Source organism: Bos indicus, chromosome 6, assembly GCF_029378745.1.
Source record: "Bos indicus isolate NIAB-ARS_2022 breed Sahiwal x Tharparkar chromosome 6, NIAB-ARS_B.indTharparkar_mat_pri_1.0, whole genome shotgun sequence".
Lineage (NCBI taxonomy): Eukaryota > Metazoa > Chordata > Mammalia > Artiodactyla > Bovidae > Bos > Bos indicus.
This window is the reverse complement of record NC_091765.1, coordinates 37,082,472-37,098,276: the sequence shown is the minus strand read 5'-3', so window position 1 is coordinate 37,098,276 and position 15,805 is coordinate 37,082,472. Positions and strand designations below refer to the sequence as shown.

Sequence of the window (15,805 nt, the reverse complement as noted above, 5' to 3'; positions counted from 1 at the left end):
CAGCATTTAAGTGGTTTAAAGTGAAAGTGAAAGTGAAGTCGCTCAGTCGTGTCCGACTCTTTGCGACCCCATGGACTGTAGCCCACCAGGGTCCTCCGTCCATGGTATTCTCCAGGTAAGAATACTGGAGTGGGTTACCATTTCTTTCTCCATTAAGTGGGTTAGCTAGGATGCAAATTTAGGCTTCATTCATCTGCTCCTCTGAGCTTGGGGCTCAAGTTTAATTCTTGAAAGCCATTCGCCAGAGGCGACGAAGAGGTCAGGTCAGTGCTGGCGGGAGGAAGGGAAAGTGGGAGGAGGGAGACTGTTGGGGAACGGAGGAAGAGGAGGGGCCGAAGGGAGATGCCAGCGAAGGCGCGGCTCACGCAGCCTCCGGTTTTCTGAGTAACAGCGCGCACTCGTCACTAGCCTTAGGGTGCTGGGCTAGCAGAGCTCACAGATTCGGGCAGGCGGCCGGAGCGCGGGAAGGCGATGTACTTCTGCTGGCGCGCTGGCGGCCGAAGGCCGCTGCGGGAGCGCCAGGTGTGTGCTGGCGGCAACACGCTACTGCAGGCGGCCAGTGGGGAGCATCACTCGCTACTGCTGCTGAGCGACGGCACGGTCCAGTCGTGCGGGGACAACAGCCGAGGCCAGCTGGGCCGGAAAGGCACGCCGCGCGGGGAGCAGCCAGGTGAGCTCCTGGACTCAGATGCGGGGCAAGGGATCAGACGGGTGGCGGTGCTGGAGCCGTGGGTCTGCTGGACCACAGGCGACAGGAGAACAGGGTTCCGCGCTGCCGGAGCGCAGGTCCATCAGTTTCGTTTCCTCCTCGCGCCTCAGGTTTGTTTCGGTTTCCAGTAGGTTTATCTTCGAAAGGAAACTGAGAGCATAACTAAACTGGACCGCGTTCCTCTGAACAGACATGCCTTTTGAGACCAGTCCTTACCTATGCGAACCTATCTGGAACAGAGTGACCTTCCAAACGTAGTTTGTAGTTTGAACACTGTAACTCCTTCCGAAATACCCTTAAAATAATGTATGCTAGCATTTTGCTAGTATTGATTATTGTAGAAACACAGGAAAAGAAATCGCTTATTAGTCTAACACCCAAAGACAACTTACATTTTGATGCATTTCTTTTTTGCCTTATTTTCCTATTACATATTTAATCTTTATAAAATTATGTCTTTATAAGCTTTGTATGTGCAGATTTATATAACTTTGTAAGTTGTGTTCTTCATCAAGCATATCACAAACGTTGCCCTTTTATTATGTATATAATATATTATAATCTATACTATATTATAGTCTATTTAAAAACAGATTTTGAATTGTTGCATAGTGTTCTAGGCTCTGACAGTATAACTATTCTTCTTTTAGGGAAATTTGTTTTTTTTCTCATCAGGGGCTTTTGTAAATAATACTATGATTGACATTATTGTAAGTAATGTCACATTTCTGATTATTTACTTAAATTCCAAAAATTATGTCTGGGGGGGAAAAACTTTTCCTCTACCCTTAGTTCTACCCTTAGTTCTGTCCTGAGGACCTGTGAACTAAATTGATAAAGGCAGATTAAGGAGGGAAAAAACCTTACAGTTTTAATATGTGCACAGGAGTTCACAGAAAAGAAGGGGTTAGACTTAGGAGCTTATGTGCCATTTAACAAAGAGTAGAGGGTTTGGGTTTTGAGGAATTGATAATTGTGGAGAAATGATTTTGAAATATATGGGGGAAACTAATGAAATTTAAGGGTTATTTTACTTAAGGCTGTTTATGCAATCTTATCTCAGTACCAACTCTGGTGATGAGTCACATTTCCTGGTATGAAAGGGGGAGGCGGGTACACCTTCAGAAGAGAATGCCACATTTGTGTTTTTAAGTTGATAGGGAAAGGCAGAGAACTCTTCCTGCATCTGTTGATTCTCAGTTGCCTTCAGCTCAAAATTATCCTTATGCCAAAGTGGCATGCTTTGGGGTGGTATATCCTGATTCCCGTAAAGTGGAAGTAAGGGACAATGTGATCCTTAAAGCCAAATTCTTCTCCAGCAATGAGGTACCAGGTTCTATTCTATGAGTGTATGCATCTTTGGAATTTTTTTTTTTCCTTGTTGCACAGTTTGAAAAGTAAATCACTGAAAAGAATAAGATCACAAGACTAAAAAAGAAAACTTAAATATTAACAAAAAGTTGACTGGTAATGATGTGCTTAACTCCAAGCCTCTAATAATTCAGAGACAAACACTTTGGGAAAACAGTTTAGATTGTCCTGTAGGGAAAAATGCTCAGAGTTTCAACTGTGGGCGTATTTGACCCATCCAGAGGCATATTAAGTAATTCGCCCAGAGTTTCATTGGGAGGGCATCTGGCATCTGCCTCTCATACTCAGGCAGGCTCCCTGCCCATCTCTTCCTGAGCAGAGGATTCACTGTTCTCACTGTTGAAGGCTGGGAAGTCAGAGGAATGGAGTAGGGGTGAGCCCATCCTTTCTCTGGCTCCCTTTATCTAGCTGAGCTTTTTACTCCACCATCACAAGGAAGTGTTAGGCCAAGCATCAAGTCCTTACAGGTTCCATTCCTCCACATGCCCATCCTTTTAAATAGTAGCGATATTCCATAAAGATGTGCCACACGATGAGCCTATTTTCTTCTCTCCTTTAAAGTGGACTTTAGGCCTTGATTTAAAAATCACTGGAAGAGATGAGACACCCCAGTGACTCTTCCTTTTGAAGAAAAGTACTTTCTTAAACTTGGTATTAAATTAGCAATCTTGGTGTGGGTTGTTTTGTTTTTGTCCCTAAAGAACGAATTCCGGCATTGGAAACTCTGAACGTGGCTCTGGTGAGCTGTGGAAAGGAGCACTCCCTGGCTGTCTGTCACAAAGGAAGGGTCTTCGCGTGGGGAGCTGCTTCTGAAGGACAGCTGGGAATTGGAGAATTTAAGGAAACAACTTTTATACCTAAGTACGTATTTTAGTTCATTCATTTAGTGTTTTTGAGTTTCATGTGCCAGGCACCATGCAAGATTGCCAGGGTCCAAAGATGACTATAACAAACACACTACTTAACCTGAAGGGTTACAGTGTTGTGACGGAAGGAGGCAGGGAAAATAACATAGAACACCAATTACTACTTAATTAGGATCTGTGAAAGAGAAGGGCCACATGATGTGAGAACCTGTGACGCTTTGATCTTAATCTTATGTACAGGAATGACACTTGGACCTCCAGAGTTAGTATAAAGATTATTTTAAAGGGAAAATATTTGAGCTCCAGAAGATTCACAGAGATAACTTATCTGACTAAAACAGGGCCTCCTGAAAATACATAAGCTGCCATTAACCCTCCTTTGAGGGAGTTTCCTATGAATTCAGCTGTCTTAAAAATAAAATGCCCAATTTGCATCAAAAAACCCAATAGAACCTTTCATACTCTACCACTGAAGCCCTAAAAAAAAAAGACCCTTTTGCTAAGTTAATATATTTAAACCTCTACTCAGGTTATTGTACAAATTTTCCATTACTTGGGAGCTTCTATCTGCACATATAAACTTTTTTGTCTTTTTTTCCCTGTTAATCTATGGCAGTTAATTTGCAGGTTCCCCAAGCAGAGAACACAAGTTGAAAGAGGAAAGGTGTTACTCCCAACATAATCTTTTGGCTTGCCATAAGCCCTTGGATCCTAATATTTTACTTAGTAAAATTGGGGGAAAATCATATCCTCACACACAGCTTCCTAGGCCAAATAATATGATAAGCAGTCTGAACTGTGTGTTCATGAATTACATACACTGAGAAATTTCAAAAACATGTTTTTTAATGCTAGGAAGTTACCTCTTGTTACCTTCTCTGGTCATTAAATTGTATAAGAGATGGCTGTGGCTCGGAGGAATGAAGCATTGAACTTGTAAAGAAAAGCCCAAGGTTTGAATCTGTTCTGTAGCTTGATACCAGTTGACCTCTTTGAGTTCTTCTAGGTTCAACCGTATAAAATTGCTAATCAGTTCAGTTCAGTTCAGTCGCTCAGTTGTGTCCAACTCTTTGCGACCCCATGAATCGCAGCACGCCAGACCTCCCTGTCCATCACCAACTCCCGGAGTTCACTCACACTCAAGTCCATCGAGTCAGTGATGCCATCCAGCCATCTCACCCTCTGTCGTCCCCTTCTCCTCCTGCCCCCAATCCCTCCCAGCATCAGAGTCTTTTCCAATGAGTCAACTCTTCGCATGAGGTGGCCAAAGTACTGGAGTTTCAGCTTTAGCATCAGTCCTTCCAATGAACACCCAGGACTGGTCTCCTTCAGAATGGACTGGTTGGATCTCCTAGCAGTCCAAGGGACTTGCAAGAGTATGTTCTAATCTACAAAAACAGCAATTTAATAAGAATCAACCTAGTAGTATCTTTATCTCACAGGGCTTAAGGTAGGTGGTGTAGGTGACAGTGCTCCATAAATTCTAAAACCCTACACTATATGTGCATAAAGAAATTTATTTTTCTTTTAGGTTGGTAAGTATAGTATAAAGTTTAGAACTTTATACAATACATTAAAAGCCCAATAAAAATCACTTTTGCATTATATATTATTTTGGATTCTGCCCTGTATTTTTATACATGTTGATGTCATGCTGAGAACAGTTTGAGGGCTTTGGGATAAATGTGTTACAGAAATGCAAGAAAGTAATTTAAAATATCTGTAGTCCACTTGGTGACCCAATCTGAAGAAGGATTAATAGATTTTGTACCATTATTATTATAGGAAGATAAAAACTCTGGCTGGTATCAAAATTATACAAGTTGCCTGTGGACACTACCACTCCGTGGCATTATCAGAAGGTAAAAAAGTCTTCTTGGATCTTGTAAGTGTCATCAGGAAGTAATTTTTTGAATACAAATAGTACCTGTTGAGTTTTAATGCATTGGGGTTCATTTTAATGCATTTAAAGTTAAAAAGAAAACTTAGATATAATAACTTGTAGAAATCTGAAATGTGTTAGCATTTCTCTGGGTACATAATTTAGCATTAGAAGAGCTTGATTTTTTACCTCTTGTAAATGATCTATCTCTAGTCAAATTCAACATAAAATGTTGCTTACCCCCACCCCCACCGGTCATTCCACAAGTATTTATTGAGTGCCTACAGTATATCCAACAAAGAGGATATAGCAGTGAATAAACCTAAGACTGCTTTCATGAAGCTTGTATTCTGGGGAGATGTAGCGGAAGTGAGCCTTAAACACAGGGACGAATAATTGTGTGGTATAATAGGGATAAGGATGTGAAGAGAAGTGAGACGGGGAAAGGGGACAGAGAGCGAAGGGGTAGGTGGAGGGAAGGGGTCTTTCTACTTTATAAAGGAGATCAGGGAACCTATCCTCATAAGGTGAGACGTGAACAAAGACCAAAAGGAGAGGAGAGAGAGAGATGATGCTAAGGCCATGGAATGATGCAGATGCAAGACCATGCCTAGCAGGGTGCTCAGGAGCAGCAGAGGCTCTGGAGAGGAAGAGAAGGGAGCCAGGGGAGATGCAGTCTGAGAAGTAGCTGTGGGGGCTTATGAACCATGGTAAGAACTGGCCTTTTATTGAGTGAGAAAGCAAGCTCTTGAAGGGTTTTATCAGACATGTTTTTAAAAGCGCACTCTGGCTGCTCATGAGAGCAGAAACTGCTGGGGGCAGGGATACGATGTGGGAGTGCAGTGAGATGCTGTTGCCATTTTCCAGGAGAAAAGTGACATTAACTTGGCAGGTAAGGGGGTAACAGTGAAGTGGTGAGAAGCAGTTGGATCCTCGATAGATTTTGAAGCAGAGACTTCAGTATTTGCTGGGTTGAAGGCTGTAAAAAAAGAGAGAGGAGTCAAGGATGACTCCAGGATTTTTAACTGGAGCAGATGAAAGATCATGGGTATTCTTAAGTGGGAGGGAAAAGAAGAGTGGATGTTGTTGGAAGAGATTTTTAAATGTGACCTTGGCCATTCACTTTGCCTTTAGTAAAGGTGCTTTAACCTCCTTTACTCCTGTTTTATTCTCTAAAGATTTTTAGAATTAAGGTGGTAGTTTCTCCTTGAATTTGGTATTACACTTTATTAAACATTCAGAATGTTTGCACTTCTGAATTTCTCCTCTTTGCTTTTGCAGATGGCCAAGTGTTTTCATGGGGGACGAACAGCCATGGACAGCTGGGCCTGGGGAAGGAATTCCCCTCCCAAGCCAGCCCACAGAGGGTGAGGTCCCTGGAGGGGATCCCGCTGGCACAGGTGGCTGCAGGAGGGCACCACAGCTTTGCCCTGTCACTCTCTGGGACTTCATTTGGCTGGGGAAGCAACAGTGCAGGGCAGCTGGCCCTCAGTGGGAATAACGCCCCAGGTAATGGGTTAGGCTTATAGTAAGTCCTTCTTTCTTTCTACTTGGAAGACCAGCTCTGCAAAAGGCACTCTTAAAGGTTAAAACAGTGGTTCCCAAACTTTGGGACACATTAGAATCACTCTATTAACTTTTTTTTTTGATTCCTGCTATAACAAATCACCACAAATCTAGTGGCTTCAAACAACATAGATGTATTATCTCATGGTTCTGATGCAGGTCTCACGGGGCTAAAATGAAAGTGTCAACAGGGGCTTCCTGGAGGAAGACAGACCATTTTCTTGCCTTTTCCAGCTTCTACTGGCACCTACACTCTTGACTTATAGCCCCCTTTCTTCTTCAAAGCCAGCAATGGCTGGTGAAGCCTTCTTCAAGTCATATTACTCTGACATTGACTTTTCTGACCCCCTCCTCCTCAGTTAAAGAACCCTTGTAACTGCATTGGGCACAGCTAGATAATCCAAGCTGCTGCTGCTGGTGCTGCTAAGTCTCTTCAGTCGTGTCCAACTCTGTGCGACCCCATAGACGGCAGCCCACCAGGCTTCGCCGTCCTTGGGATTCTCCAGGCAAGAACACTGGAGTGGGTTGCCATTTCCTTCTCCAATGCATGAAAGTGAAAAGTGAAAGTGAAGTTGCTCAGTCGTGTCTGACTCTTAGCGACCCCATGGACTGCAGCCTACCAGGCTCCTCCGTCCATGGGATTTTCCAGGCAAGAGTACTGGAGTGGAGTACCATTGCCTTCTCCAATCCAAGCTAACCTTCCTATTTTAAGGTCAACTGATTAACAAAACCTTAAATTCACGTGCTTTCGTAACTCCTCTTTGCCATGTCCTCTAACATATTCACCTCTGTGTGCTCAGTCATGTTCAACTCTTTTTGTGACCCCATGGACTGTAGCCCACCAGGCTCCTCTGTCCGTGGGATTATCCTAGCATGAATACTGGAGTGGACTGCTGTTTCCTCCTCCACAGGATCTTCCTGACACAGGGATCAAACCTGAGTCTCCTGTGTCTCCTGTGTTGCAGATGGATTCTTTACCACTGAGCTCTGGGAAAAGAGCTTGTACATCTTTGGAAGGCCATTATTTTGTTACTCTAAGAATGTTTAAAAATCCCAGTGCCCAGGTTGGATCCCAGACCATTAAATCAGAATGTCTGGGGAGGGAAGCCAGGCATCAGTCATTACCAAAGACTGCACAGGTAGTGCCCTTGCACAACAAAGTTTGGGAACCCTTTTTCAGACAATTGCTAGCAGTATGAGAAACAACCAGTTCCTCTGACAATCTTTCAAAAAAACTCACTGTGATGTCTTCCTGATGAGCCCTTCTATTCAATTCTTTACATGCAGCTCATGTATATTTAGCTCCTGTTACATACCAGTACCACGGCTTCCCTGGTGGCTCAGCGGTAAAGAATCCACCTGCCGATGTAGGAGAAGCTGGTTTGATCCCTGGGTCGGGAAGATCTCCTGGAGAAGGAAATGGCAACCCACTCCAGTATTCTTACCAAGGAAATCACATAGACAGAGGAGCCTGGCAGGCTACATACAGTCCATGGGGAAGCAAAGAGTTGTGACTCGACTTAGTGGCTGGATGACCCCATACCTGTACCATGCTGATCTCTTACATCTCATTTCATTTAACTTCATCAACAGGAAGTGGGTCCTCTTATTTTCTCAATTATTATTGCATATTTGCAGAACATCTATAATGTGACAAAAATGAATGCAGCATAATGGAAATATTATTGGGAAGTGGGGTCTTAAACCTTAGGTTTCTTGGCCAATAGCCTTAGTCATTCCAGAAAATTAAATATTTTCCAAAAATAAATGCTAAAGGACTGCTTTTCTTTTCCAGTGTAGGACTTTCTTTCTGTTTTATAATACTTCTGATTGTTCACATTTTAAATTATGTTGATGAATTATAATAAGATAACAAAAATATTAAAATATATAAAAACTCATGATACATGATTATTTCTTATACTTGAGAGACTCTGCTTTCTTTCCACAGTTCAAAGATATAAGCCTGTATCAATTGGTGCACTGAAGACTCTCGGTGTGGTTTCTATCAGCTGTGGTTACAAGCACACTGCAGTGCTTACCCAGGTAAACCAAAACATCTTGAGATATATATATATTTTGGCCATACCTTGTGGCTTGTGGGATCTTAACTCCTCAATCAAGGATCAAACCTGGGCCCCTGGCAGTGAAAACACTGAGTCCCAACCACTGGACCATCAGGGAATTCCCATTTTTCTATTTTTTTTAAGTCCCAGAGAAACTGTTACTGTAAGGTACGTGTACTAATTATTGTGGAAAACAATATGTGTATTACTATCTGAAGATACCCATTCAGCATACAGATCTCTAACGAGGAGAAGTTAGCCAAGCCATGGAATTTTTAAGATCCTATAACAAAAGCTAATTTCAGCTTCAGGAAATATTTTTAGATATTTTAAAATCTCTTATAGATTAGGAGCCAATCCCTTTAGCAATTATTCTGTCATAATATAGCTCTACATATGAAAAATATTGTAGAAGTAACAAAGTAATTTTTATAGGTTTCAGTGGCCTACATTACAGAACGAAACATTCTATGTTCCATTTCTTACTTGGCACAGTTATGAATCAGCATCCTGAATGTCTTATACTGGCCATGCAATTCATTCTGACAAGATGGATTCTCTCCATAGCTGTAATGAATAGATTTGAAAACTATTTGTGTGGTTGAAATGTTTATTTAAAGCAAAATATATAAAATAATTTATATTTTGTTTGTTTTAAAAATATGCTTGGATTATAGTATCAGTTGGCAGGAAAGAGCTAGAATTGTTTAATCCAGAATCATCTTTTGAAAAGAGATTTATTTTCAGAGAAATGCTCAAATAAATAAAGCAACCTTATATTTAAGTGTTAGTGTTACTCTTGAACCAGTTAATTTCTCCATCAATTCTTTCTACAAATACATAGTAAGTACCCAGTTCTGAAGGGAATGCCAGTGATTTTTCAAGTTTAATATGTTAACTCTTTATTCACTAGTAGAAATAATAAATATAAGACCCTTCTTCATATAAAGCTTATATTTACCATAGTGCTCTCATAAAACTCTCTTATGGGACTTAATCTTTTAAATTTTAATTACACTTTTAGCCTGAAATTAGTCTGATTCTTCCTTTTTTAAACAGGATGGGAAAGTATTCACATTTGGAGACAATAGCTATGGACAGCTGGGACATGATCCCACTGCTGAGAAGAGGGGTCCACAACTTGTGGAAAGAATTGAAGGCCTCGTCTCACAGATAGACTGTGGAAGGTACTAGGTCTTTTTAAGTGAGAGAAGAAAGTGGTGTATTTTATTACTTAGAAATAACTTTTATGAAATGTTTTGAAACCTTAAAACACTAAAATATGTGATTACTCTTTTTATAGATCATTTTCCTTTCTGAAAATTTGCTCCTTTCAAATATGGTTTAATTTTTCTGTTTTTCTTCTTTATTCTAGGCATTTCTTTTATTTCATAAGAATTTATTGGCAATGTACTGGGCATAGACCACCTTACTAGATTCTAGGGTGAGGGGAGTTTGTATATAACAAAAATAGTGGTGCTTATCTTCTTGAGTTCATTAGACAAAATTACCCTCATGCAAGTAGAAGATGATGTATATTTGCATGTGCATTCTGAGTTTTGCATAACCTAAGTATGAGAACTTAAAAAAAAATTTTTATTGGAGTATAGTTGATTTAAAATGTGTTAGTTTTTGCTATACAGCAAAATGAATTGGTTATACATATATCATTCTTTTTTAGATTCTTTTCCATATAGGCTATTACAGAGTACTGAGTAGAATTCCCTGTGCTATACAGTAAGTCCTTAGCTATCTATTTTATAGTGTGTGTGTATTAATCCGAATCTCCTAATTTATCCCTCCCTATGAGGACACTTTAGGAGAAAGCAATGGCAACCCACTCCAGTACTCTTGCCTGGAAAATCCCATGGATGGAGGAGCCTGGTAGGCTGCAGTCCGTGGGGTTGCTAGGAGTCGGACACGACTGAGCGGCTTCACTTTCACTTTTCACTTTCATGCATTGGAGAAGGAAATGGCAACCCGCTCCAGTGTTCTTGCCTGGAGAATCCCAGGGACGGGGGAGCCTGGTGGGCTGCTGTCTATGGGGTCGCACAGAGTCGGACATGACTGAAGTGACTTAGCAGCAGCAACAGCAGCATGAGGACACTTTGGCTATTATCCACCCAATTAGTAAAAAGAGCAAAAGACAAAAAGAACTTACATTTAAAACACAAATGATAGAAACCATAGCAAAGACCCATCAATAATATTCTGCCTTTAGGGTTGGTAATAAGTCACTATTCACCCACCATTTGTTTGGCCATATGACTTGGTACTCTCTAACTCTGACATTGTGATAATGGGGTCTGGGTACTTAGTATAAAATAAATCTGTTATTTTGTGTTGAGACATCATCTTTCTCAAAAAGCATGACTCCTTATAATAAGTCTTCACAATATTCTGTCTCCTGCAGCGATCACACCCTTGCATACATCTATACCACGGGTCAGGTGGTGTCTTTTGGTCGTGGACCAGGTTGTGCAAGCAGATCACCACATCCGGGGGCAGAGAGCTCTGACATTAGCTGCCTGGTTTCTGCTAAGGGTATGAGTGGTCCCACGATTTGTCATTTTGTTTTAATTGGTGTCATTGGAGGAAAAATATTATTCAGTTTCCTTTCAAAAATGCATAGAACTGTGGTTCTTTTGGTACCGTTATCTTTGATTTGTAGAATAAGCATTTTTTTAATGTAATGCTTCCTGGAATATTAAGTAATTTTTTCTAAAGATTAAGGTAGTACAAAAGAATCAGTTATTTACACTTCAGAATAGCACACTTTTATTTTATTTTTTATTTTTATTTATTTTTTAATTGAAGGATAATTGCTTTACAGAATTTTATTGTTTTCTGTCAAACCTCAACAGAATAGCACACTTTTTATATATTTAATCAAATCTCTACTAAAGCACACCAGCCTGGTTTCATTATGTAAATACATGGAAAATTAAATTTTAAGATAAGGGAATATATAATGTGTAATCTGATCAGTATTAATCTTTTATGCTGTTTGTAGTCAAAATCTATTTAGAAGCCAAAGAATAAGTAAATTTAGCTTGGTAATACATTAGTTTTTTTAAAAGACTTTTTAAAAGCAGTTTTATGTTTATAACAAAAGATTTATACTTTTTACATCTAAAAAACAATAAGCATGGATTTATGACTTTCTTCTAGACCTTGCGGATGTTCAAGTCAAACATATTTTTGCTGGAACATATGCCAACTTTGTGACAACTTCCCAGGTATCTATTACAATTTCTGTTACTTTTAAAAATTATCTTTTCTTCTGGATTTCATGGTGGTATTTGAAACATTATGTCATTTGTATATATTACATTTTTTTTACTAACCTAGTAAGTTCCTCTGTTAGAATTCTTCTTTAAAAATATTATGTAATTCTCACTTCCTCATTTGGATTCCTAACAGATACCAATGGTGCTAACAATGACTAATACTAATTGTCACCCATGAGTTAGCAACCAAAGTACTGTAAATAGATCAACACACTTAATCCTCAAATCAACTCTGATTGTTATCATCACTCCCATTTTACAGATGAAAAAACTGAGTCTCAGAGACATGGACTTGCCCAAAATTATGCTGCTAAGAACTGACAGAGCTGGATTCAAACCTAAGCAATCCAGCCCCACCATTCCCACCATTACCCACCATGCTCTAGCACCCTCCTAATTATTAACAGAGAGGTTTATATTATTATATTTCTGAACGAGTTCTGAAATGTTTGAGAGAGAAAAAGAATACATAGCTATTTTAATAATTTGTACTTTTTTTCTATTATTAGGGATGTTTTAAACAACACTCATATAGACTCTTAACTGTATTCTCTGGGACAGAAAACTGTAAGCAAGGCAAAAGTCTGTGCTGCTGGGGATAGTCAGGAGATTGTGCTTGGTTGCTTTGTTACAGCTGTTTGATCAGGCTTCTGTCTCAGACTGTGCTCTGGGTCCCTGGGTACTGTGAATAATACACACAAGTATGTCCTCATTCATGGCATTGGATTCTACCGGGAAGTACAGACAAGAAACACATAAATACAGTTGTGTTAGAGAGCGACAGTTCCTCTGAAAAAAAAATAAAATGGGCCATTTGAGACTGATGAGATGAGATGGGCTTCTTTAGAAATGTCGGTCAGGAAAGGCCTCCCAGAGGCTGTTACATATGAGCAGAGATCTTCAGATCAGATCAGATCAGATCAGTCGCTCAGTCGTGTCCGACTCTTTGCGACCCCATGAATCGCAGCATACCAGGCCTCCCTGTCCATCACCAACTCCCAGAGTTTACTCAGACTCACGTCCATTGAGTCAGTGATGCCATCCAGCCATCTCATCCTCTGTCGTCCCCTTCTCCTCCTGCCGCCAATCCCTCCCAGCATCAGAGTCTTTTCCAGTGAGTCAACTCTTCACATGAGGTGGCCAAAGTACTGGAGTTTCAGCTTTAGCATCATTCCTTCCAAAGAAATCCCAGGGCTGATCTCCTTCAGAATGGACTGGTTGGATCTCCTTGCAGTCCAAGGGACTCTCAAGAGTCTTCTCCAACACCACAGTTCAAAAACATCAATTCTTTGGCGCTAAGCCTTCTTCACAGTCCAACTCTCACATCCATACATGACCACAGGCAAAACCATAGCCTTGACTAGACGAAGCTTTGTTGGCAAAGTAATGTCTCTACTTTTGAGTATGCTATCTAGGTTGGCCATAACTTTCATTCCAAGGAGTAAGTGTCTTTTAATTTCATGGTTGCAGTCACCATCTGTAGTGATTTTGGAGCCCAGAAAAATAAAGTCTGATACTGTTTCCCCATCTATTTCCCATGAGTTGATGGGACTGGATGCCATGATCTTCGTTTTCTGAATGTTGAGCTTTAAGCCAACTTTTTCACTCTCCACTTTCACTTTCATCAAGAGGCTTTTGAGTTCCTCTTCACTTTCTGCCATAAGGGTGGTGTCATCTGCATATCTGAGGTTATTGATATTTCTCCCGGCAATCTTGATTCCAGCTTGTGTTTCTTCCAGTCCAGCGTTTCTCATGATGTACTCTGCATATAAGTTAAATAAACAGGGTGACAATATACAGCCTTGATGAACTCCTTTTCCTATTTGGAACCAGTCTGTTGTTTCATGTCCAGGTCTAACTGTTGCTTCCTGACCTGCATACAGATTTCTTAAGAGGCAGATCAGGTGGTCTGGTATTCCCATCTCTTTCAGAATTTTCCACAGTTGATTGTCATCCACACAGTCAAAGGCTTTGGCATAGTCAATGAAGCAGAAATAGATGCTTTTCTGGAACTCTCTTGCTTTTTCCATGATCCAGCGGATGTTGGCAATTTGATTTCTGGTTCCTCTGCCTTTTCTAAAACCAGCTTGAACATCAGGAAGTTCACGGTTCGCATATTGCTGAAGCCTGGCTTGGAGAATTTTGAGCATTACTTTACAGTTTGAGCATTCTTTGGCATTGCCTTTCTTTGGGATTGGAATGAAAACTGACCTTTTCCAGTCCTGTGGCCACTGCTGACTTTTCCAAATTTGCTGTCATATTGAGTGCAGCACTTTCACAGCATCATCTTTCAGGATTTGGAATAGCTCAACTGGAATTCCATCACCTCCACTAGCTTTGTTCATAGTGATGCTTTCTAAGGCCCACTTGACTTCACATTCCAGGATGTCTGGCTCTAGATGAGTGATCACACCATCATGATTATCTGGGTTGTGAAGATCTTTTTTGTACAGTTCTTCTGTGTATTCTTGCCATCTCTTCTTAATATCTTCTGCTTCTGTTAGGTCCATACCATTTCTGTCCTTTATCAAGCCCATCTTTGCATGAAATATTCCTTTGGTATCTCTGATTTTCTTGAAGAGATTTCTAGTCTTTCCCATTCTGTTGTTTTCCTCTATTTCTTTGCATTGATCGCTGAAGAAGGCTTTCTTATCTCTTCTTGCTATTCTTTGGAACTCTGCATTCAGATGTTTATATCTTTCCTTTTCTCCTTTGCTTTTCACTTCTCTTCTTTTCACAGCTATTTGTAAGGCCTCCCCAGACAGCCATTTTGCTTTTTTGCATTTCTTTTCCATGGGGATGGTCTTGATCTCTGTCTCCCGTACAATGTCACGAACCTCATTACATAGTTCATCAGGCACTCTATCTATCAGATCTAGTCCCTTAAATCTATTTCTCACTTCCACTGTATAATCATAAGGGATTTGATTTAGGTCATACTTAAATGGTCTAGTGGTTTTCCCTACTTTCTTCAATTTAAGTCTGAATTTGGCAATAAGGAGTTCATGGTCTGAGCCACAGTCAGCTCCTGGTCTTGTTTTTGCTGACTGTATAGAGCTTCTCCATCTTTGGCTGCAAAGAATATAATCAATATGATTTCGGTGTTGACCATCTGGTGATGTCCATGTATAGAGTCTTCTCTTGTGTTGTAGGAAGAGGGTGTTTGTTATGACCAGTGCATTTTCTTGGCAAAACTCTGTTAGTCTTTGCCCTGCTTCATTCTGTATTCCAAGGCCAAATTTGCCTGTTACTCCAGGTGTTTCTTGACTTCCTACTTTTGCATTCCAGTCCCCTGAATGAAAAGGACATCTTTTTTGGGTGTTAGTTCTAAAAGGTCTTGTAGGTCTTCATAGAACCATTCAACTTCAGCTTCTTCAGCGTTACTGGTTGGGGCATAGACTTGGATTACTGTGATATTGAATGGTTTGCCATGGAAACGAACAGAGATCATTCTGTTGTTTTTGAGATTGCATCCAAGTACTGCATTTCGGACTCTTTTGTTGACCATGATGGCCACTCCATTTCTTCTGAGGGATTCCTGCCGCAGTAGTAGATACACTCTTAGCCATGCTTAAATCCACAGGAGGAGCATTCCAGAGAGAGGGACCACTCTCTCTGGAATAGAGAGGCCCTGGGGCAAGAATAAGTTTAGCATGTGTGAGGGACAAAAAGGAAACCAGTCAGACAGAGTATAGTAGGAAAGCGTGAAAGAGTTATATGAGCTGGAGTTGTATGGAAATGGGCTCAGTTACGGGAGATGAGGTTCATTTGAAATGTCCTTGGAGAGGAGATCTAAAGTCTTAATTGCGTGTTCAACTCTGGATCTCAAGGAGGACGCTAGCACTGGAAAATAAACATGATAGTTGTTAAACTACAGACTGTTATTAAGCCAGAGGCTTGGATGAAAAGTTGCCTGGAGTGAGAGTAGAAACGAGAAGAGCAGGGGACAGAATCCAGCCTCGAGGGACTTCTCCATGAGGAGGTCAGGCAGTGAGGCAGGGCCAGAAGAACTGAGCAGAACCAGTTTCTGAGGTGGAGAGAACCAGAAAAGCGTG

General features: G+C 40.7%; 1 protein-coding gene across 3 annotated transcripts in view; it reads left to right on the top strand.

Annotated features, from left to right (window-relative positions):
* Positions 1-338: 338 nt before the first annotated feature.
* Positions 339-15,805, top strand: part of HERC6 (HECT and RLD domain containing E3 ubiquitin protein ligase family member 6) — a 57,567-nt gene continuing 42,100 nt past the window's right edge. For 2 of the 3 annotated variants that reach the window (XM_019962474.2, XM_070790900.1), the window contains exons 1-8: positions 339-670; positions 2,782-2,941; positions 4,732-4,808; positions 6,110-6,337; positions 8,346-8,440; positions 9,520-9,647; positions 10,874-11,004; positions 11,632-11,699. In XM_019962474.2, the coding sequence (XP_019818033.2) occupies positions 472-670; positions 2,782-2,941; positions 4,732-4,808; positions 6,110-6,337; positions 8,346-8,440; positions 9,520-9,647; positions 10,874-11,004; positions 11,632-11,699 (1,086 nt within the window). In that variant the 5' untranslated portion in view covers positions 339-471. The remainder of the gene's footprint in view (positions 671-2,781; positions 2,942-4,731; positions 4,809-6,109; positions 6,338-8,345; positions 8,441-9,519; positions 9,648-10,873; positions 11,005-11,631; positions 11,700-15,805) is intronic. The other variant, XM_019962473.2, reaches the window with a different exon arrangement.